Source organism: Culex pipiens, chromosome 1, assembly GCF_016801865.2.
Source record: "Culex pipiens pallens isolate TS chromosome 1, TS_CPP_V2, whole genome shotgun sequence".
NCBI classification, from domain to species: Eukaryota; Metazoa; Arthropoda; class Insecta; order Diptera; family Culicidae; genus Culex; species Culex pipiens.
In genome coordinates, this window is record NC_068937.1 from 12268851 (window position 1) to 12294348 (window position 25498).

Sequence of the window (25498 nt, forward strand, 5' to 3'; positions counted from 1 at the left end):
TATGTTATCAAAAGACCTTTCCAACAAGTTCAAAACATTGGAGATCTGGCAACCCTGTCTCGAGATATGCTTACTTAAGTTATATTGATGTACTTTTTGGAAGCCGGATCTCATTTAAATGTATGTAAACTGTATCCGGATCCACCATCCGACCCATCGTTGGTTAGTTTATCAAAAGACCTTTCCAACGAGCCTAAAACATTGAAGATCTGGCAACCCTGTCTCGAGATATGGCAACTTAAGTGATATTGATGTACTTTTTGGAAGCCGGATCTCACTTAAATGTATGTAAACTATGTCCGGATCCACCATCCAACCCATCGTTGGTTAGTTTATCAAAAAACCTTTCCAACAAGTTCAAAACATTGAAGATCTGGCAACCCTGTCTCGAGATATGGCCACTTAAGTGATATTGATGTACTTTTTGGAAGCCGGAAGCCTCACTTAAATGTATGTAAACTATATCCGGATCCACCATCCGACCCATCGTTGGTTAGTTTATCAAAAGACTTTTCCAACGAGCCTAAATGATTGAAGATCTGGCAACCCTGTCTCGAGATATGCCCACTTAAGTGATATTGATGTACTTTTGGAAGCCGGGTCTCACTTAAATGTATGTAAACTATGTCCAGATCCACCATCCGACCCATTGTTGGTAAGGTTATCAAAAGACCTTCCCAACGAGTTCAAAACATTGGAGATCTGGCAACCCTGTCTTGAGATATGTACACTTAAGTGATATTGATGTACTTTTTTACTCCGGATCTAAAAAAGACATGAAATTTTTGTACAATTCCATCACATCGGCCATTGTTGGCAATAAGTGAGGAAGGCTCCAACCACATAGGTGGATTAAGTTAGTTTTTCATTTAAATGTGAAGACTATGGCTTGTTATTTAAATTTTTATTTTTTGCCCCTCCCCCCCCCCCTTGACCTCGGCCAGGGCCGAGGGACAAAAACTTTTTTAAATATTTGCATCGGCCTTATAATATCTATAGTAAACCTGATTTCCAATAATATTTCCATTTATAAATTTACCAACAACTAAAACTAATCGAAATGGTTTAAAGAACAAAAGTAGAAAGATCCCATTTTCATTAAAAGAAAAAATCATATCTTGGAATCCCAATTTTCAAATGACTTGAGTTTTAAAATTTCAAACTATTTTTCTCTATAAGCCTTAAGATTACACTTCTTTTGCGTCTAAAATAGTTAAAGTCTGTTGCAATGGCACAAAGTCATGATTTTCCGAAAAATGTGATTTTTTTTGCAAAAACTGATTTTCGTAAATCGATTGATGATGATTTTTTGGACCACCCTAACCAGGCGTAGATTACCCTAAAAGCCACTCCAATTTGAGGCCCGATTGGTCGGGTTTGTTTTCTTGTAGAATTGCTGGGCAATGTTCCATAAGGATTTCCCCGACCATCCGAAAACACCCACAAATGCTCTACAAAAAATAAAGAGCCCAGCCCTACTGCGTTCTGTTTACCGCGGAGAGGATTCTGTGAACGGGAGCCATTTCACAGAATCTGCAGCGTAGGCATAATCGAAAGTCAAATCAACTGCAAGTATTTTGCAATGCTTTTTCCTGTGTTGAAAATTATATTTAGCATGTTTGTTCTCTATAGAGTTGAACTAGCAGCCGGCTGAAAAAAACTTTATAACAAAGAATAAACAATATTTTACTCGATTAAAAATATTCCGATTTTTTTTTTGAAATTCCTATGTACATAACATATTTTGAAAAACTATGATTGCAAAACAACTGAGTTGTAGAATGCATTTTTGAACACCATTTCGATTTTCTTATCCCCGCCCCCTCGACTTTAATAATGCATTTTCCTTTCCCCCCTAAAGAAAAAATGAGATTTTTTTTATGTTTTTCTACATTACTTGTGACTGGGTCAACCGAATTAGATGAAATTTTAATGGTTATAACTTATAAGTAAACATTAAACCAATTCATGTTGGACCAGGTTGAAAAAATCAATGTTTGCAGAGAAATTTGATTTTGAAGTCAAAAATAAATGTTGCTCTGGAGCAGTGTTTCTCAACCTTTTTCGTTCCATCCCCCCCTTGGCTAATTTTCATGAACTCCATTCCCCCCTTAAATTTGGAACAAATTTCATAATTTAAGATTAAATTGTTATCATAAGACTGAAGTTTCAATAAAAAAAACCCAAAAGTCATGTAAAACATATAAATATGCAGTTTATGAAATAAACTTCACAATGTAGTCCAAAATTAATAAAACTTCCATTCAGAGAGATTTTTTCAAATATAGTTAAAATAATCTGGATGTGAAAGAAACGTTTGAAAAGTTTATAAAAAAGTATGATTTGAGCAAACTTAAATTAACTGGTTATATTCATAATTTTGAAAAAAATATTCCAATTTTAAGCGATAAGTGCAGTTCAGTTATCTTCAACATTTGTATTTTTTCATAAACCAACTGTTCCTGATTGAATTAATGCAAAAGCTTCCTTGAAAAAAATCCGAGTTTCTTTTCGTGTATGAATCTATACATAACTGACAATAATCATAATACTTTAAAAAAAACCTCAAGATGAGAGCACTAACAAAAAACGTAAAATCTACTTTTCAAAATGCAATGCAAAAATTTTCAGAATTTCTAAATTCAATTTAATTCTTCAAAGAACTGTTAAATTTTAGATGAGTATAAAAACAATCTTTTAGAAATAGAACAAAAACATGAAAAAAATGTGTTTACAAACCCATTCTATTCTGTAAAACTAGCTAATGTTTGAAAGGGTATAAAAACCTAAAGGAAAAAAGTTCTAATAGAGCAGTTCTCTACGAAATCGGTCTTTTTTCTTAAATTTTAATTTTTGTATTTTTTAATCCGACTGAAACTTTTTTGGTGCCTTCGGTATGCCCAAAGAAGCCATTTTGCATCATTAGTTTGTCCATATAATTTTCCATACAAATTTGGCAGCTGGCCATACAAAAATGATGTATAAAAATTCAAAAATCTGTATCTTTTGAAGGAATTTTTTGATCGATTTGGTGTCTTCGGCAAAGTTGTAGGTATGGATATGGACTACACTGGAAAAAAATGATACACGGTAAAAATAAATTTGGTGATTTTTTATTTAACTTTTTGTCACTTAAACTTGATTTGCAAAAAAACACTATTTTTAATTTTTTTTATTTTTTGATATGTTTTAGAGGACATCAAATGCCAACTTTTCAGAAATTTCCATGTTGTGTAAAAATCTTTGAGCGAGTTATGAATTTTTGAATCAATACTGATTTTTTCAAAAAATCGAAAAAATGGTCGCAAAAATTTTTCAACTTTATTTTTCGATGTAAAATCAAATTTGCAATCAAAAAGTACTTTAGTCAAATTTTGATAAAGTGCACCGTTTTCAAGTTAAATCCATATTTAGGTGACTTTTTTGAAAATAGTCGCAGTTTTTATTTTTTTTAAATTGGTGTACATGTTTTCCCACTTTTCAAAAAAATATTTTGAAAAGCTGAGAAAATTCTCTATATTTTGCAATTTTGAACTTTGTTGATACGTCCCTTAGTTGCTGAGATATGGCCATGCAAAGGTTTAAAAACAGGAAAATTGATGTTTTCTATGTCTCACCCAAACAAAACACCATTTTCTTATGTCGATATCTCAGCAACTAATGGTCTGATTTTCAATGTTAAAATATGAAACATTCGTGAAATTTTCTGATCTTTTCGAAAAAAATATTTTCAAAATTTTTAAACCAAGACTAATATTTTAAAAGGGCGTATTATTGAATGTTTGCCCCTTTTGAAATGTTTAAGTGGCAATTTTTGAAGCATTTTTTGTGTGCCTGCACAGAAAAAAAAATCATGGTAATATTACATCTGGGAAGGAGTACATCTTTTATGTCAGAAAAAAGGTGTAATTTTACCTCTGGAAATGTGTAATTTTACCACTTTTCTGGTGTAATGTCACTTTTTCAGTCTAAATTGAGGTAAAATTACATCATAAAAGAGGTAATATTCAACCTTCCAAAATTAAAGCTTCCAAATTTACATTATTTTTTTCTGTGTGTAAAAAACAAATATGTCAAGCTTTAGACTTCAAAAGAAGAATAATTCTTTTTCCCTATTAATTTAAAATCAAGCCGAATGTAGGTACTAGTTTAGAAATAAAATTGATTATGCCTTAAAGATTCATCTAAAAACTTCCCTGCAAAAACTTTATAAATCAAAGAATGCTGCTTCATCATTTTTTTTTACCGGAAATAGATAACTTTTGCTAAGAAAATTTCACGTATATTTGGCAGGTTGCAGATTTCATTCTATTTTCATTTTGTTTATTGTTTCTCGAGAAACATGTTAAAATTAAGTAAAAATTTTCAAAAGAAACTTCCTTCTTCTTTTTCGATTTAGCCATAAGAAGATATATTTTTGATTTGTTTAAATCTCTAGGAAAATATGAAATTTTTCTCTTTTTATTTTTTAAGGTTGATAAGAAATTAACTTGTTCACGGTACAATCAATACATTTCTGAATTTTAAAGCTCTAAGAACAAAGTAGTACAAAAAAAAACGAACCGAAATCTAATTGACTTCATTCCTCTTCTCTTTCGTCTCTATTTCATTTCAGAGTGAAACCACACCAACAGCAGTAGCAACAGCCAGCAGCAGAATTGAATCGGAACGAAATAATTTCTCCAAACCAACAGAAAAAATACCCCCAACACACAGCGCAAGAGCGCTTGAAGAACCTCGGGACTCGAGAATTACGGTTCCAGTTATATCAACACACACACGCGTGCACGTGGTCGAAACCTCGTTCCCCCTCCGGGGCGTGCCCCAGCCATCAGAAAGAGGTTACCCGAACCACTCCGAAAGCGTCGAGAGTCAATCCAAGTGAAGCCGGGAGTAGTGCTAATAGATTTACCACGATACTTGGAAGAATCTCCGCAGTTCGGGTCGGTCTTCACGCCGATTAGAACACCCGTTAGTCGCATTTACTAAACCGGTGGTGGCGTGTTGGAAATTGGATCTTCGGTGGATTTTTTTTTTGGGATTTGTTGGGCGGATTCCGGTCAACAAACGTGACGGGTCAGGTCGGAGGGCCAGATGGAGCTGCTGGTAGACAAGCTAGTGCAAGACGATCAGCTTTGGAGTAGTAGTTGGAGCGGGGTTCAGCCGAATCAAAGTGGAAGTTTAGTAATTTAAAGGTCAACAGTAATTGCGCGCGCACACACACATATCGAGAGAAGATACTTAAAAGTCAAATTTTTAAACACAAACAAAAAAAAATACCAAAGAAGAAACAGAGACTGACTGACTGACCTGGCCTTGATGCGATGCGGCTCGTGATGCGCAACCGGAAGATCGTGCTGGGCGTTGCGGGGGCCGCGATCCTGCTGTTGATGGTGTTCTTCAAGGGCACGGAGTTGGGGGCGCGATGTCTCGCCAACGGTGGCGGATCGGTGGGGGAAATGGTGCGGGGCGAAACGGGATCCGGCGGGGAGGATGATGGGCATGGGTTGGGAGGAAGTTACAAGTACCACCGGAACATGCCGCTGATCTTCATCGGGGGTGTGCCGCGATCGGGCACGACGCTGATGAGGGCGATGCTGGACGCGCACCCGGATGTGAGGTGAGTGAGAGCTGCAGGGTGGGGTTTGGGTTTCTTGTGGCAATGACTTATGACTCTCTATATTGAGCAATGTATCCCATTTTTAATTGTATCCGATTGTATCGTACAAAATGGAGAGCAAAACGTATTTTTCTTGGATTACATACATTGATTAGCCATATTTCAAAAACCAATAAATGAACAGAGTTAAAAAACTTTTTTTTTTTTGATTTTGAACTCTGTAAATTTAAAGCCGTTGCAACGCGTTGTATATTATTTTTATGATCTGATTCCCGATATTTTCCAAACAAAATTATTTTTTCTTCAAAATCCACGTTTAGCAGTGTTGCCAATTTAAAAAAAGGTTTTAAGTTAAGTCCACCTGAAATTGGTCTGAAAAACTTGTGACAAAAGATTACTGGCTTCTTAAATATACCCAAGAAACCACGGGGCACCAAATAGCGGTATTAAATTAGCATTTTATTGACATTTAAACCCATCAAATAATGCTTCTAAAAGTTAAATCAACACTTTCACCCTGAGAAAGTTTTCTCACAGTGAGACAGTGAGCTTAAACGTAAATAAACTGCATTACCGACAGCAGGGCGAGGAGAAAAAAACACATTTACAGCGGCACCTTCGTCTATTTTGTCACAGATGGTGACGCTTGCTTGAATGCCGTTCAAGAGCCAAACGACATGCGACACCTAGTGTTGAGTAGCAGAACAGAGTGAAGAATGTCGATTGAAATTTCCGCCCTTTGAGGTTATGTATGCGAATTCTGTTTTGTTTAATTCCAGCGTTCAAAACAACTTTTGAGCAAAAATTTGAACTGATACTTTGTTAACTTTTGATGCTCTATCATTTTAAACAATATTATTTTTTCAATTTTTTTTTTTTAATTTTTTTTATTGCGTTAATTTATAGAGGGCAAAAAGTTTACACTCGTACTACTTGAATTTTTTCTCAAAAGTTGTTCTAAGAGCTGTAAATTTAATTTTTAGTTTGCATTCCTATGTAACCGAACAGCGAAAATTTGAATCGTCATTCTTCGATGCTTTGCGCCATCTGTCGGAATTTTTGAGCTTTTAATCGCGAAATCTGTCGCTGGCTAAAATTTTATTCCACCGGGAGAAAATCGGGTAAAACTCGGGAATTTGAATGACGAACCGGGAAATATTAAAAGTTTAGTAAAAATCCACTAAAAAATATCATTTGTGTGTTGATAAATAGATCGGGAAACTTTGTTTGACTTTGTGTAAGAATTAAAGTGGGTTTGAATTCGTTTTTGTTTTTTATATGACATTTATTTTTCTTTAATGAGCTTAGAGTGAGCTTAATGAGTTTGAGAAATTCAAAATAATTGTTTAAAAAAAATCCAGTTTTCCCAGCAAATTTGAGTATAAATAGTTATTATCAAATTCCATAAATTTATTCAATCGTAGCATTTTTGAATTCTTGTATCTTTTTTAAACAACAATATACAACGAATTTTGACTTAAAAATAATTGTATCATAGTTTTTGTTTAATGTAGATCGATAATTTGGAGGAATTAAAAAAATATTTAGGAAAAAATGCTATGAAACTAAAATATTTGGTGAGGGACCGTCCATATACCACGTGGACATTTTTATGGAAATTTCAAATTCCCGCCCAACAATCATCGATTACCCATAATTTTTTTTTCTGTGGAGCGTGGACAATCGCCAACCCCCCCCCCCCCCCCCCCCTTCGTGATTTATGGATGACAGACCTTCCACCCAACAATCATTTACCCATACATTTTTTTTGTATGGAGCGTGGACAATCGAAACCACCTCCCCCCCACCCCTTACGTGATTTATGGATGACCCCTAATTAAAATATTTTGAAACAGGTATTCAGGTGGCAATCATTACCTATCAAAACATATTTAAAATTTTGATTTCATTGTTAAAAAATCTGATGAAACCAAAATATCTTCCTTTTTTGTATTATTGAAATTTTAATTTTGATTTTATATTCTGAAAATATAATATTTTCACAGCATCTTTTAAAAATTGAGGTCTTGTCATTTCAAATTTGTCTCTCTGTCGAAAAGTTAAGTAGAAATAAAGTTTGACTTTTTTTTTAGAAATTTTCAAATAATTACGTAGAGATTTTCCCTTATCCCCTTAAAAAAAGGAGAACCACACTTCCCTCCTTCCAAACCCTTTCCCTTGTCCCTGGTGCATGGTAGAGATGGGAGCGGCCGACAATGGTGGTGGAATTATCAACTCCTAGGCAACCTGTGTTGGAAAATCATTATTTTTACATGACGAAATCCAGTCTGTAATCCACTAAAATCTTCGTCTCAAAGCGAAGCGAATTCGGATAATTACTTCTCATCAATTTCATCAAAGCCTGCAATAATAGTTTATTGCAACCAATCGTCCCCTTGAGCTGTGATACTAGAATAAGGAACGCCTTCTTTCCGCTAACTAGGGGAAATATGCCCATTTTAAGCCTAATAAGCGGTCGATGCAGAATGATCCTGGATAATTTGGAGTGTTCCTTTAAATTCACTAAATCTAAGCAAACTAAAGAGTAGAACAACTTTCTGTGAACATTTCTGCTTATTTTCACTTTTATTAAAAGTTATGCTGTTCCTTTTACAAGCATTAAGAAAAAAATAATTCAAAAACGCATTCTAATCAGTCGAGTGCAATGGGCCACGCCCATTTTTCTATTTTCAGCTTAGTTCTTTTTTTCTTCCAGCGCTCTTTTGGGTCTGCTTAGTGCTGCCAAAATTGATGAAATTTTAAGCGAATACTCACGAAAAGTAGCATTTATAGAGAAAAAATCCTGGCATCACTGGTTCACTCCAACAGGCGCTGCACCAGCATGTTGGTGGTGTTGGTGGCCATCCTTTGTTCTTTATTTGCCTTCGCTCCTCGCTCGGTTTTCTTCAGCCTTCGATTGGAATGGGTAGTCAAAATTGAAATGTCAAAAGGCTTAGCGCGTTTTTTTGATGGCGCTTGCTAATTATTTACATGTGTCGGGATTATTTTTAAAGTGAGTGACTAACTACCCAAGTAACATTTTTTTCCAGGAGTTCTACAAGAGCTCTTCAAGATAGCTACAGCATAGCAGTTTGGACCGCGGTAGGATAAAATTCTCTTCAAAACTTCTTCAGGAGTTTGGAAGAGTACTTGAAGAGAGTTTTATCCTACCGCGGTCCAAACTGCTATGCTGTAGCTATCTTGAAGAGCTCTTGAAGAACTCCTGGAAAAAATGTTACTTGGGTAATGTTCAAAAGAACATATTGCCGGTATTGGAAGCAATTTTATATCTTATGCTATGTTTTTGAAGTCAGCTTTTCTTAAGATTTACTGTGATCATGAAAGATAGATTTAAAATTGAAAGAAAACTTGCAACAATATTTAATTTTTTGAAACTGTTAAAATTTGAAAGAATGTTAAAGTCTCTAAAATATTCCAACGATTTTTATAAATAAAATAAAAATTTTAAAAATATTTCGGAAGTAGTATATAATATTTGAAAGAATCAAATAATTCACAAAATCATTACGACAGTAAGATTAGGGTTAAAAAAATAAAAACTAAAAAAACACGTTGAACTTTATTTTTGCCAGAACTGCTCAAATTTTAAAGAACCGTAAAACTCCCAAAGTAGGTCAAGAAAAGGTTGTGTTTAAAAATAAAAATAAACTTCCAAAAAATTTAGATGTCGAACTTTTGTTTTTAAGGACTGCTCATTTTTTTTTTAAAGAATGGAAAAACTCACAAAAATATAACAACAAACAAAAAAGGGTTATTTTTAAAAATAAAATATTACCATAAAAATATTTTGGAAGTCGAACTTTTTTTTTTGAAGAACTGCTCATGTTTGGAAGAATGGAAAAACTCACAAAAATATTTTGACAATCAAAAATAAGTTGTATATAAAAAAATAAAAATAAACATCCAACATATTTTAGAAGACGAACTTTTTTAGGAATAACTGCTCATGTTAAAAATAATGGAAAAACTCACAAAAATATTTTGACAATCAAGAATAGGTTTTTTTTTAAATATATAATAAACCTCCAAAATGTTTTAGAAGTCGAACTTTTTTTTTCTTTTAGAAGAACTGCTCATGTTTGAAAGAATGGAAATGTTATCAAAAATGGTTTGGAAGTTTATTAAAAAAAAATGATCATTACTAAAAGGATGGATAAACCAAGGATAAACTCATAGAAAAAATCAGATTTGTTTGTAAGAAAATATGTTTTTCAAGGTTTTATAATATTAATTATTTGTTTATTTTTCACATTCGACCTTTTGTTTTTTCGACGTTTTGTCCATTCGACCTTGTGACCATTCGACCTTATGTCTTTCGACCTTATTTCTTTCGGCCTTTTGTCGCGCATCCTTTTTTATGATCTGTAAGAAACATATATTTATACTTCAAACCAGAGCAATTCTCTACGAAATTGGTATTTTTTTCTTAAATTTTAATTTTTGTATTTTTTAATCCGACTGAAACTTTGCTTTTCCAATCAGTCTAAAATCGTAATTAACGATCTATAAAAAAAGATAGTGAAAAACATCATTATTTTTCAATGGCCACAGTTCTCGGACAGGTGAAAAAGTTACATAGTTTCACAAATCCCTCTGTGTTTTTGTTGTTATCCACCAGGATTTGCTGACTCTGCATCAATAAATCATGGCAAAAGCACACCCTCGAATGAATTAATTCGCGCGTTTTTTTTTCGCCAGCTTAACTTTATTTTTCATCACCAACCCTGCTACCTAGCGATTGCATTTTAATTTTAATTTTTGTTTTTTCCCGCACGTAACTACCTGGACATGCCAACGGCCGGGCTTGGTGAGATATTGTGATAGTGATTTTGCTTCTTTTTTTCCAACCTACCTTTTCGCTCATTCATTGTTATGCAATTGAAACACTTTTCCCACCCACGCCAATTGGTTTCAACAACCACCGACGCCCGATGACAACTCCTGCTGCCCTCTGTGTGTGTGTGTATGTGTGCATGTACACGTCGTCATGTGCTTGCCTAATTGGCGTTTTAATAATAAAACACTTCCGAGCAATGGCACGTCGAAGTCGTCGTCGGTTTTGTATTTATATTTGTACGTGTGCCTCCTCGTGTGTGGTTGTTCTTCTGTGTGAGTGTGTGTGTGTGTGTGTGTGTTGGGGTTCAGCCCAGGATTGAGGATTTATTTGTGTGATTGTGCGGGGGCGTGAGTGTGTTTGCGTGATTGTGTGAAGAAAGGAATAAATGAGCCAATTGAAATAATATCGTTTCGTGGATGGGTTTTATTATTTTTATTTTTATTATTGCAATTAGCTTGATTTATGGATCGTTCGGTTATTAAAGTTAAAATGTCTCTCTGTTTTTTTGGTTGTTATTCAAACGCATTTTGCATCATTTCACAATTTATTACCATCTCGTTACTAATGTCCTTTCCGCTCTGAATCACACAAACAATTGTCCTCCCCCCCTTCCCAAAAATCATTAAATTTCACTCACCACCCAGTTAACGCTAATGGTCCATCAATTGGTCCAAAACTGTTGTGGATCCCAATTGTTCTGTTCTGATGGGCCGCGCATCAAATTCACATTTCCATCACCTGGAAAGTGTATGCGACACACCGCCCACGGAAACCTATCCTCTTATCAATCATAATTTCCACCTCACCACTTGACGCATCCCCACCCTTCCGCTTTATCACGGTGTCACAGACCATCATCATTAAAAGGTTTCTGTGGTTACATTATTATTATCATCAACGGCTTCCCCCCCTCCACTCCACCCCTGTCCCTCCAAAGTTGGACGAGTTTTCGAAAATTGCAACTGATTCGCGTAAGCTAGATACAATGAGGCCAAATTGGAACGCCATTCAGCTGTTAATGTTTCCCGGTATTGTCCTGAGTTCAACTCAAGAGCAGTTCTAGGAATTTTCACTGAATTTTGTTATAAATGGAGTTAAAATTGAGGTTCTATAGAAATAACTGAAGCGGAATTTTGAATTTCCGTGCAATTTCTGTGTATCTCTGTATGTGGTCCAATGAATAACCCCCGATGTATATTTGGGTTACTCTCCGCCCACTCACTCGAAATCGGAAAAAGTTGCCCCGATCCCTCTTCAATTTTCGTGAAACTTTGCTCTGAGGGGTGATTCGAGGTCCATTTTTCGAAATCTCGTGACGGTGGGGCGGTACGACCCCTTCCATTTTTCTGGATTTTTACCAAGACACGTTTTTCAGTGATTTGTGCACATCACTTTCGTCAAAATAAACCCCTAAATTTCTCACTGAATGTACATTTTTGCAAACACATAAAAAAGTTGCAACCGACGGGATTCAAACCCAGCACCAACAGTAAGGACTGGCGCCTTAGCCCACTCGGCCATCATATATGAGCTTGACATTTCGGTCAAGTAGGTTTCCCATTCTGATGAGCTACATATTTCAGGGTGTAAAATCACATAAAATTGCATGAAAAAATGCAATATTTATTTTACACCCAGGCCTTTTACACGCAGCTGGACCCGAGCAGGGGTAAATAACACGGGAATACCAAATTTTGGTATTACTTGGGCAAACAACAGCGACCAAAATGTGCCCTTGGTTGCCCAGTAATAGATGGTAAAATACCATGAAATCATACCAAAATCTTGTATGTGTAAGGGCACAACAATACCAAACCATGTTATTCCAAGGATAAAATAATACCTCAAAATAGAACCATTTCAATACCAAGTTGAGGTCTTCTGGATTTTTGAACATTGCTTGAATACCAAAACTTGGTATTGACATGGTTTTATTTTTAGGTATTCCCGCGCCCTTGGAAAATCATATTTTGGTATTCCTGTGGTCTTCCACATACATGATTTTGGTATGATTTGATGGTATTTTACCATCTATTACTGGGCAACCAAGATCACATTTTGGTCGCTGATATTTGCACAAGTAATACCAAAATTTGGTATTTTCATACCATTTTTAGTGCAGCAGTTGCAGTTAGTGAAAAAACGGAAATGATCCATATGCAACAGCCAAATCTACTCACCTGATGATTCCATGTTGTTATTAGTGATATTCTTCACCACACCGAATGCATTTGTCATTGATGAACGGCCTGTGCATGAAGTTCTTGAAGATTCTGAAAAATAACAAGATTTAAAAATAAGTGTTATTAAAATAAAACTGGATTGAAATTCACCAAAATTCAATAATCTTTCGATTGACTCGTTTTTCAAAGTATTTGGTTTTTTTTTTCAAGTCATTTTATCGCAAAATTTATTATCTTGTCCAAATTGGTAAAAAAAATCCCATAGTTTTAGAGAAAATTGATGAAACTTTTCAATACCAAAATCATACCAAAATGTGCCATCCTGACTTAGAAAATTTTCGACAATTTCAAGTCATTTCTGTAGGGGGTATATCAAAAATGTTTAAAATCAAGTTCGAAATTTCCGGTTTTCAATGAAAGCATTCGCTTTGAGACATCATTTTAGCGCAAAATTAATTATTTTGTCAAAATTGGTCAAAATTTTCCCAAAGTTTCAGAGGAATTTGATAAAACACTTTAATACCAAAATAATACCAAAATGTGCCATCCTGACTTAGAAAATTTTCCAAAATTTCAAGTCATTTCTATAGGGGGTATATCAAAAATGTTTAAAATCAAGTTTGAAATTTCCGGTTCTCAATGAAAGCATTCGCTTTGAGACATCATTATAGCGCAAAATTAATTATTTTGTCAAAATTGGTCAAAATTTTCCCATAGTTGCAGAGGAATTTGATAAAATACTGTAATACCAAAAGAATACCAAAATGTGGTGTTCGACCATTGACAAATTCTGCAATTTTGCAATATCAAAACAATACCTTAAATTGGTATGATACCACATTTTGCTCTTGCATAATCCTCAAGACAAATTTTAAAGGGTCCAGGAATACCAAAATTTGGTATTGATACCAGAGAAAGGTATTATTACGCATTTCCCTTGTTATTTACCCATGCTCGGGGATTACTACTTTTGTGATAGCTCTAAACTGTGAAGAGGTAGAAATTTGGTGTCAAAATTCCAAGAAGAAAAAAAAACGTATTTTTCATAAAAAGTTAGAAAAAATGTTTTAAAACCTCTGACACGTTACTCAACTGTCGAAAATCGTGAGACATGTCATTTTATGGGAAATTTAATATACTTTTCGAAGCTGAAATCCAGAGTTTTTTTTTGTGAAAAGGTCCTATAAAACAAATTTTCATTTTTCGCTTTTGGGGGGGTTTTGAATACCTCTGACTAAAGGCGGTTCTAAAAACACCTGAAAAGCAAAAAAAAATGAAATTTGGTTTTTAGGACCTTTAAAAAAACTCTAGAAATAACACCAAAGGTTCCTTTTTTCATTTAGATTTTTTTTTTCATTTTTAAATTACGTATTTTTAGTAACTTTGCAGGGTTATTTTTTAGAGTGAAACTGTGTTGAAAAAAGTTGTAGAGCAGCCAAAAATATTTTTTTATATATAAACATAAGGGGTTTGTATGTATCCTCCATGAGTTTTCAGAATTTTACAAAAAAAAATTGACAAATTGATGATTTTGACTATATTTGATTAGTTTTTTTTTTCGAATTTTCAACCCCTAAAACTCAATTGTGCGCTTTTGAAAGTATTTTTTTCGGAAAGTTTGCATGAGAATAATCCTTTGGACGATTGTTTCGGCTTTTATTATAATTAGCATAGAGAAACCGTCCTGAATTTTGGACGATAATTTGGTTTAGCTAACTTTTCCTTTTTGTGTTTTTCTCTGAAATACAATACTCCATGAAAATCGGTTAAGGATTTCATTTATATTTTTTATTTGACTGAAATTTTCCAAAGGGCTAACCTAGAACCAAAACAGCCATTTTACAACATAGGTTTTAATACAAATTTGGGGACTACACAAATAAAATTCGAGATAAAAAAGGTCAAAATTAAATAAAAAATGCCCACACCATATGATGCGTGAAGTTTACGGATAAATAATTCTTAAATTATCACAAAATACCTTTTTTAAATACTCAAACGAAACGGGTATCAAACGAGGCAAAATTTTGCATGCTTCCACTGTTTTTGATTTTTTTTTTGAGTGAAATAATAAAAGCCTTCAGCCATGATTTTGGACATTTTGAATCATTCTGCACAATTCCAAGAATCTAACAAAATTTCACATCGTTTGAAATTGCAAATTTTGAAAATAGGACTATTTTCGAAAAAATACGGCATTTAGAAAAAATAGTATTTTATTCCACCTACTCTAAAACATCAAAAATGCATACACAATTTTAAATCTAATTCTTAATCGCTTGATACGTGTTATGCAAATTATAAAAATTATAATATTTTCAAAAAATACGTTATTTTGTAACAATTTTAGTCAAAAAAAAACTTTAGTAAAAATGAAAAGCATAAAAATTTCACTTGGTTTTACACATATTGCATATTGAAACAAAATACGTTATTTTGTGATAATTTTAAGCTGTTTGTCAAAAAAGTCTACATCAGTGAAAATGCAAACTAAATTTCAAATCGATTGATATACATATTACAAAATTAGAGTTTTTTTTTCAAAAAATATTTCATTTTGTGAAAGTTTTTGTATTTTATTCAAAAAAAAAAAAAACTTTATTTTTTGCTAATTTGCTGATTTTTTTTATTATTTTTTGCTGATTATGAAAAAAAATTGCTTTAAAAAACGGGTTTTTGTGATAATTTAAGTATTTCATAAAAAAAAACTCTAAACCATTAAAAATGCATGCAAATTTTCGAATCGTTTGATACCCAATTGAGCAATTCCAGCCTAAACCCGGAATTTTTCAACTACTTTTGTACTCTCCGATTTCAAAGAAACTTTGTAGACGTGTTATCCTAGGCTTATATAAGCCATTTTTGTGGATATGGAACCAGTTGCAATGGAGAATGACATTCAAGAAGGGCGTAAGTTATATAATTATGTTTGCATTTTGTAATTTAAAAATCGAAGCCATTAAATCTATTAAAAAGTTGTTAAAGACAAACTTATAGAAAATTTTACGGCTTACTTTAAAAAATACACTGAAAAAAAAACACGCCGCTTCTATCACATTTTTCGATTTTTTCGTTCAAAAACAATTTACATGAAACAATTTATATAAGACATGAAAGTCTTCATATTGATTATTGTCCTGAGCAGTGCTGAAAATGTCAGGGGTCATGACGCGAAAATCGGCGACGCTGACACGATTTTTTCAGATCCATTCACTGAACCGCAAAACCGTGACATAAACAAACCCGGCGCAGTCGTGAGTGCCCTAGCTCACTGAGCAGCTGCAATGCGCGGCAGTAGTCACCAACGCTCATTCGACGTTGCAAACACACACATAAAGAAACAAGTTTTCACACAAAATGTTTGTATTTATGCGTGGAAATGTGATTTTGAATATAAGTTATGGTTGTTTTTAAGTGTTTTGCACAGTCTAGAACCATTCAATTGTTTTTAAAAAAGGGGTTTTGTTCATTTTTGGTGTTTTTTGGTCATTACTCTATGACAGACTTCATTTTTCAGTCTCGTAAATATTTTTACCGTAAAGCTCGCCCAATTTACCATAAGTTTGTCTTTGACCACATTCTCATTTAACTAGTTTTATTGTTTATGTTATAGCTATAGCTATTTACTACCATTCAAGTAATCATACTGAACGAATCAAATACTTTCAATTCAAATGGTGCCAGAAACAAATTAGCAGCTCTGAGGTAACAATATTTTCCGAAATCAAAAGAAAGCTTCAAATATCAGCTAATGTTCTATGTTTCAAGATTGATGAAATGCTTAGAATTTTTAAAAATACCTCAGTATTTTCTAAATTTAAACCATTAGATGTTGTCCTACTACGAAATTATGAAAAAATATGAAAAAAATATACAGATGCAATTCTTTATTTCTGGATTTTTTGTGGTCGAAAAGGTTCTAGAACATAATTTTTAATAATTGCAATTGTTTTAATTTTTTCTTAGTATTTCTCATATTTTCAAAAGCATACAACTACAAAATGAAGATCAGCCTTTTAGTAAAAGAGCAATTCTCTACGAAATCGGTTTTTTAGAATTTTAATTTTTTTATTTTTTAATCCGACTGAAACTTTTTTTGGTGCCTTCGGTATGCCCAGAGAAGCCATTTTACATCATTAGTTTGTCCAAATAATTTTCCATACAAATTTGGCAGCTGTCCATACAAAAATGATGTATGAAATTTCAAAAATCTGTATCTCTTGAAGGAATTTTTTGATCGATTTGGTGTCTTCGGCAAAGTTGTAGGTATGGATATGAACTACACTGAAAAAAATTTGGTGATTTTTTATTTAACTTTTTGTCACTAAAACTTGATTTGCAGAAAAAAAAACTATTTTTAGTTTTTTTATTTATTGATATGTTTTAAAGGACATCAAATGCCAACTATTCAGAAATTTGCAGGTTGTGCAAAAAATTAAAATTCTTTTACACAGAAAAAAATAATGTAAATTTGGAAGCTGTAATTTTGGAAGGTTGAATATTACCTCTTTTATGATGTAATTTTACCTCATTTTAGACTGAAAAAGTGACATTACACCAGAAAAGTGGTAAAATTACACATTTCTAGAGGTAAAATTACACCTTTTTTCTGACATAAAAGATGTACCCTTTCCCAGATGTAATATTACCACGATTTTTTTTTCTGTGTAATTAATACTGATTTTTTCAAAAAACCAAAATATTGGTCGCAAAAAATTTGCAACTTCATTTTTCAATGTAAAATCAAATTAAGCAATCTAAAAGTACTTAAGTGAAATTTTGATAAAGTGCACCGTTTTCAAGTTAAATAAATTTTTAGGTTTTCGGATTATGGTTGTATCGACCATTGTTGCGAATCGAGGATCTACTGGAGTTTTGACGATCAAATGGAGCCTAACATTTCAAAGGGACACATGGTTTTTGTGAACAGGGATGCATCTCTCTCACTCAAATGACAGTTTACATAATGTATGATAGGGATACACTCTTGTTTGCAGAGCTTCTGTGCCCTAATGGAATGGAAGGCACGAAATCCGTAATAACAGTTCAATGGAGCGCGTCTGCATTTGTGGACAGACAGTCTATCCCTTTCGCTCAAGTGACAGTTCACGTCAAGTAAGAGGGGGATAGACTGCTTGTTTACAAATGCAGATTCGCCCTATTGAACTGTTACTACGGAAATAGTCGTCTTAACAACGAGTGTTGGGAGTTTGAGATTCAAGTTTCTTTCAGAAAGTTTAGTTTAGGTTGTTGATAAATGTTTGTTTTCCGTAAATAATAGATTGGACTTTAATCAATGGTTAAACTGGTCGAAGTGTACTATTTCATTTGCACATCTGCTTCTAGTTGTAATGTACGATAAGACTACTGACAGACGCGACAGGACGGGGCCCAGAAAAAAAATGCATCAAGATTTATATTCCATAGACAAGTTAGTTTTCATCTTTCGGTTTCCAGTTTTTTTTTTAAATTTCCTTTAAATTTCATAGGTGTCCTTTGTATAAATCTCCGATTATTTACATTTTCTTATTTAATTAACTAATAATTCAATTTCTTCCGGGCCTTTTTACTTTGAATCATAATTTCAGATTTCCTTTATTCAGTGTTAAACTTAGATTAACGTAACTGCTTAAGTCATCCAAGTTCTTAATACTCACACCTACACTTATTTTCTTTCACCTTCCCCCTCCTGATCCTCTATATCTTCCGGTGGTGTTCATTTGGTATGCAATACTAGTTCGGCCACTACCCTATTTTCCACAAGAAACCGGACTTGGACTGACTTGAGGCCGCGTCCCCCACCTTGCTCCGTAAAACGAAAACGAAAACGAATAAATTTTTAGGTAACTTTTTTGAAAATAGTCGCAGTTTCTCTATATTTTGCTTTTTTGAACTTTGTTGATAAGACCCTTAGTTGCTGAGATATTGCCATGTAAGTGTTTAAAAACAGGAAAATTTATGTTTTCTAAGTCTTACCCAAACAACCCACCATTTTCTAATGTCGATATCTCAGCAACTAATGGTCCGATTTACAATGTTGAGATATGAAACATTCGTAAAATTTTCCGATCTCTTCGAAAAAAATATTTTAAGTCAAGTATAACATTTCAAAAGGGCCAAACATCCAATATTATGGATACGGAGTCAGTTGCACTCGAGGTGTAACATATTTACATATTTTGTAATTTAAAATTGGCTGAATCTTGAGGGATTGTTCTTCTATTACGTAACGCCAAAATTGTGATTGTTTGGACTACTTCCCTTCCCGTAATAAAATTTCCATACAAATTTAAAAAAAACGGTCTTTGACCCTCCCCCTCCCCCCAACTGCGTAACGTAATAAAAGAACGCTCCCTAAAGCCATTTCATCGTATCAACAAGTGGTCAATGGCTTGTAGGAAGTTGGATGGGCTATCTTAAAAATAATACACTGAAAGAAAAACACAAGCCACTTCTATGGGATTTATCGAATAAAAAAAATAAAAAAAAAATAACACGCTATAGTCATACATTGGAATGAAAACAATGTTTTAAAATGCATTTAACACTAGGTCAGTTTTAAAAAAAGATATAAAGATATGACAAAAATAAAAAAAAGCGAAAAAACTGTTTGCGGTACTGTACACCGACAATTTGCTAAAATTTAAAAGATTTTTAGAATGAACCCAAACATGCTAAAAGTGATTTAAAACGAAGGGGAATATATATCAAATTGATTTCAAGTGATTGGACTTTAATTTTCATTGAATTTTTATTTTATTTTTTTGGACAAGTATTTGTTTTTTATCTATATGAATATATAGCTATTGTGCTTCATATTTTTATGGAACCTTTAAAAAAAACATACATTTAATTTTGATCTAGAACATAATTTTTAATAGTTGTAATTTTTTTTAAGAATTTTCAAAGTATTTCTCATATTTTCAAAAGCATACAACTACAAAATGAAGATCGGTCCTTTAGTAAAAAAACAGCACAATTTCGCCCAAAATGTCCCACAGAAACATGCACCTTTTACACCGCAGCAAGCGCCCTTAAGTAACAACTCCACACCGGCGGCGGAAGGCAACATCGCCCCGAACAACCGAATTGCTAAATGGAAATTTTATTGGACATAAATTTGCGATTGCTACGGTTTCCTCCCCCCCCTGAGAGCCGCTACCGCCTCGGGAAAGTCCGGAACATTCCTCCCCCGAGTTCCGAAACGGCGTTAAAATAAAAAAAAAGTAAAAAGAACACGCGGTGACCCATTTAATTTTGGCCCCTCATCAGTGGAGGAGGCCTCCAGGTTTTTTTATTCTTCTTTTTTTTTGCGTGGCAAATTGCAAGCCACCGCAAGCCGCTTATTTAACGATATTTAACTTATTGCTACACAGTAATTGCCGTTGCCGCAAATTAAGGTCTTTTCTGTTTTGTGCGTGATGAATTCTTTTGGTATATTTGTTACTAAGTTGAATGCAATATTGCAAAGAAAATAAAAAAAACATACTTAATCAAAGTTTCATAAAAAACAAGTCTTGCAATCAGTATCATCACTGGGCAAAACTTTCTGAACCCCAATTAAGAAAAGTTATCTTTTCACCACAGAAGAATAAAAAAAAGTCATACATAACCCTACTTTTACTACAAAACTCGTTACGAGAGTGAGCGAAAAAGATACATTTTTCATTTGTCTCATTTTTAAGCACCTTTCTTTCTCTGGTCACTTTGGCGAACCACGACCACCGGAAGTGGGGAAAAAATTCGCTCTGGTTTTTGGCTTTGTTACAAATTTCGGAAAGAAAGAAAAAACGAGCGCCAAAAAATACCTCTTCTACTCCACGACGAAAAAAAAATGTTCCGAAACTTTCTGGACTCAAACTTTGATAATGAAGAGGGAGGAAGACGAGGAGGGTTAGGGGGATGTGTGCTAATAATGATGACGACGAGTTAATCACCTGGGGTTTCTCATTTATCAGCCGGTGGGAGGGGTTGGCCGACAGGGCTGTGGGTTTGGTGGTTTAGTTGCGGAGAATGGGATCAGATGGCCCCTCTGGTTAAGCCCGCAAACCGACCGTGATGATGACTTTGGTTGGCATGGTGGTGGTCATCCATTAAATAGACATCACCACCATCATTGTTGAGCGGACGATGGTTGAATTCTTTTTTTTATCGGGGTCTGGTTGACACAAACAACAAGTGTGAATGGGATTATTAAGGGGTTTCTTGGGAAATTTATTCCAAAAACACAAAATTTCCAGATGAATTATTTTTTTTTATATTTTGACTGTACAAAATTACTTCTATCTTCTCAATTAGAAAAGCAAATCGATAAAATGATATCGCAAAAAAAATCTAAAAATACTCAATTTTACATGAAATTTATGTTTTAGATCATAGTCCAGGCCACAAATCGCGCATAAAGCACGATAGCAATTCTCTATTAAATCGGGCCATTTATTCATTTTTTTTAGCTCAAACTTTGTGGGGTCTTCCAAAGAAGCCATTTTATGTTATTAGTTGACCCATACAAGTATCCATGTTGCAGTAGTCCATACCAAAATTATACTTAAATATCAAAATAAAATATTTTTCGAAGAATTTTTCTGATTGATTTTGTGTCTTTTGCAAAGTTAACGTTTTTTTTGCTGATTTTTGAATAATTATACCTACAAAAAATCTAAAATCCTTTTTTTATAATTTAAACCCCTTCCCGCCCAGAGCAAAATCGAGATTGCAGTTTTCGTTTTTTGATATTTAAAAAAGCAAAAAATAGGCATCAAAACTTACATTTTAAAAAGGCGTCACATTGCATTTTTGGAACTTTTAAAATGGTAATCTTGATTCTTGAATTCTAGCAAAAAATATTTTTCATTTAGCGGTTATATACATGTGGAAAATCACAAAATTTCATATTACAGAGAATTTATTGAATCCACTAAAAAAATGGTTTTCAAACACTCCTGAAAGTTTCATGAAGATATAACATGATTAAACTGAGTCACAGTAAAAAAAAATCATGGTAAAATTTCATCTAAAAAGGAGTACATCTTTTACAGTCATGCCCCGGTTTTGATTCGTACAGCTGCTTCGGTTAAGCACGGCCCAGTGCTTTACTGAAGCACAGAGCTTATGGGATTTTGGCTATATCGGAGACAATTATAGTGTTTTGGAATCGGGATGATATTAGCTATCTCTTAAAATTATAATTTCATGAAATTTTTTACAAAAATACGTATTTTTCCTGTATTTTTAAAATGCAATGTGTCTCGAAAAAATACTCAAAATTATTGTTATTGCAATATGGGTATCAAATGCTTGGATTTTTTTCATACATGTCGAATGTAAAAGCATTTTTTTAAAACACTCAAAATTTTCACAAAACTACGTGTTTTCGAAAAAAATACTCAAAATTTCAGTTTTTACAATATGGGTATCAAATAATCGGGATTTTTTCATACATTTCGAATGTAATAACAACGTACTTTAAAAACACTAAAAAATACAAAACTACGTATTTTCGAAAAAAATACTCAAAATTTCAGTTTTTACAATATGGGTATCAAACGATCAGGATTTGTTCATACATTCCGAATTTAATAACAACATTTTTTAAAAATACTAAAAATTTTCAAAAAACTACGATTTTTTGAAAAAATACTCAACATTTCTGTTTTTACAATATGGGTATCAAACGATCGGGATTTTTTCATAAATTTCGAATGTAATAACAATATGTTTCGAAAACCCTCAAAATTTTCACAAAACCACGTATTTTTCGAAAAAAAAATACTCAAAATTTCAGTTTTAACAATATGTGTATCAAACGATCAGAATTTTTTCATAAATTTCAAATGTGATAACAACATTGTTTTTAAAAATTCTCAAAATTTTCACTAAACTACGAATTTTTGAAAAAATACTCAAAATTTCAATTTTTACAATATGGTGATCCAACGATCAGGATTTTTTCGTACATTTCGAATGTTATAAATTTTTTTTGAAAATACTTAAAATATTCACAAAACATACATGCATGAAAAAACCCCGATCGTTCGTTACCCATGTTGTTAAATCTGAAATTTTCAGTACTTTTTTTTTCGAAAATATGTAGTTTTGTGAAAATTTTGAGTGTTTTCAAAAAATGTTGTTATTACATTCGAAATGTATGAAAAAATCCCGACCGTTTGATACCCATATTGTAAAAACGGAAATTTGGAGTATTTTTTCGAAAATACGCAGTTTTGTGAAAATTTTATGTATTTTCAAAAAAAAAAGGTATTACATTCGAAATGTTTGAAAAATCCTTATCTTTTGATACCCATATTGTAAAAACTGAAATTTTTGGTATGTTTTTCGAAAAACGTAGTTTTGTGAAAATTTTGAGTATTTAAAAAAAAAAGTTATTACATTAAAAATGTATGAAAAAAAAACCTGGATTGGTGCGCTGGAAGTGGGGACGCGAAGTCGTGATTATTCAGGTTAATTTTTGTTGTGTGCTTTTGTGTCGCTATTCGTATCGGATGAGTGATTGTGCTAATCGAATAATAGCATCATTGGTGCGCTGGAAATGGGGACGCGAAGTCGTGATTATTCAGGTTAATTTTTGGTGTGCTTTTGTGTCGCTGTTCGTATGGGATGAGTGATTGTGCTAATCGAATAATAGCATCATTGGTGCGCTGGAAGTGGGGACGCGAAATCGTGATTATGCAGGTTAATTTTTGTTGTGTGCTTTTGTGTCGCTATTCGTATCGGATGAGTGATTGTGCTAATCGAATAAGAGCATCATTGGTGCGCTGGAAGTGGGGACGCGAAGTCGTGATTATTCAGGTTAATTTTTGGTGTGCTTTTGTGTCGCTGTTCGTATCGGATGAGTGATTGTGCTAATCGAATAATAGCATCATTGGTGCGCTGGAAGTGGGGACGCGAAATCGTGATTATGCAGGTTAATTTTTGTTGTGTGCTTTTGTGTCGCTATTCGTATCGGATGAGTGATTGTGCTAATCGAATAAGAGCATCATTGGTGCGCTGGAAGTGGGGACGCGAAGTCGTGATTATTCAGGTTAATTTTTGGTGTGCTTTTGTGTCGCTGTTCGTATGGGATGAGTGATTGTGCTAATCGAATAATAGCATCATTGGTGCGCTGGAAGTGGGGACGCGAAATCGTGATTATGCAGGTTAATTTTTGTTGTGTGCTTTTGTGTCGCTATTCGTATCGGATGAGTGATTGTGCTAATCGAATAAGAGCATCATTGGTGCGCTGGAAGTGGGGACGCGAAGTCGTGATTATTCAGGTTAATTTTTGGTGTGCTTTTGTGTCGCTGTTCGTATGGGATGAGTGATTGTGCTAATCGAATAATAGCATCATTGGTGCGCTGGAAGTGGGGACGCGAAATCGTGATTATGCAGGTTAATTTTTGTTGTGTGCTTTTGTGTCGCTATTCGTATCGGATGAGTGATTGTGCTAATCGAATAAGAGCATAATTGGTGCGCTGGAAGTGGGGACGCGAAGTCGTGATTATTCAGGTTAATTTTTGGTGTGCTTTTGTGTCGCTGTTCGTATCGGATGAGTGATTGTGCTAATCGAATAATAGCATCATTGGTGCGCTGGAAGTGGGGACGCGAAATCGTGATTATGCAGGTTAATTTTTGTTGTGTGCTTTTGTGTCGCTATTCGTATCGGATGAGTGATTGTGCTAATCGAATAAGAGCATCATTGGTGCGCTGGAAATGGGGACGCGAAGTCGTGATTATTCAGGTTAATTTTTGGTGTGCTTTTGTGTCGCTGTTCGTATGGGATGAGTGATTGTGCTAATCGAATAATAGCATCATTGGTGCGCTGGAAGTGGGGACGCGAAATCGTGATTATGCAGGTTAATTTTTGTTGTGTGCTTTTGTGTCGCTATTCGTATCGGATGAGTGATTGTGCTAATCGAATAAGAGCATCATTGGTGCGCTGGAAGTGGGGACGCGAAGTCGTGATTATTCAGGTTAATTTTTGTGTGTGCTTTTTTGTCGCTGTCCGTATGGGGTGAGTGATTGTGCTAATCGAATAATAGCATCATTGGTGCGCTGGAAGTGGGGACGCGAAGTCGTGATTATTCAGGTTAATTTTTGGTGTGCTTTTGTGTCGCTGTTCGTATCGGATGAGTGATTGTGCTAATCGAATAATAGCATCATTGGTGCGCTGGAAGTGGGGACGCGAAATCGTGATTATGCAGGTTAATTTTTGTTGTGTGCTTTTGTGTCGCTATTCGTATCGGATGAGTGATTGTGCTAATCGAATAATAGCATCATTGGTGCGCTGGAAGTGGGGACGCGAAATCGTGATTATGCAGGTTAATTTTTGTTGTGTGCTTTTGTGTCGCTATTCGTATGGGGTGAGTGATTGTGCTAATCGAATAATAGCATCATTGGTGCGCTGGAAGTGGGGACGCGAAAGCGTGATTATGCAGGTTATTTTTTGTGTGTGCTTTTGTGTCGCTGTACGTTAGGGGTGAGTGATTGTGGTGATCGAATAATAGCATGACTTACTGAATTATTTGTGTCTTGAGCGTAATTTTCGTTGAGTAATTGGTGTTTTTTGTGATTTTTTTTTTTTTTGAGATCTTAATTAATTGTTTTGTGATTTTCAAAGCCCTTCCTATATCATCGTTGATCGGAAGGCACGGCGTCGGGTAAATTGTGTATAATGTTTTGAATAAGGTTTTATTTTTAATGGTGAAAAAGCCATTTCTATATAATGATCGAAAGACGCACTGACATTTTGGATTAATTAATAGTGGAGTGAAATAATTGTGTGTGAGTGACTTTGTGTGTTAACCAAAAAGACCTTCCCATAGCATCGTTGCTCGGAAG

General features: G+C 34.1%; 1 protein-coding gene across 3 annotated transcripts in view; it reads left to right on the forward strand.

Annotated features, from left to right (window-relative positions):
* LOC120430982 (protein-tyrosine sulfotransferase) overlaps window positions 1-25498 on the forward strand; it is an 80101-nt gene that overhangs the window by 35883 nt on the left and 18720 nt on the right. For all 3 annotated transcript variants that reach the window (XR_008211922.1, XM_039596131.2, XM_039596142.2), the window contains exon 2: window positions 4616-5620. Coding sequence is in view for 2 of the 3 variants with exons in the window: in XM_039596131.2 (XP_039452065.1) it covers window positions 5325-5620 (296 nt within the window). In the remaining variant the exon portion in view is untranslated. The remainder of the gene's footprint in view (window positions 1-4615; window positions 5621-25498) is intronic.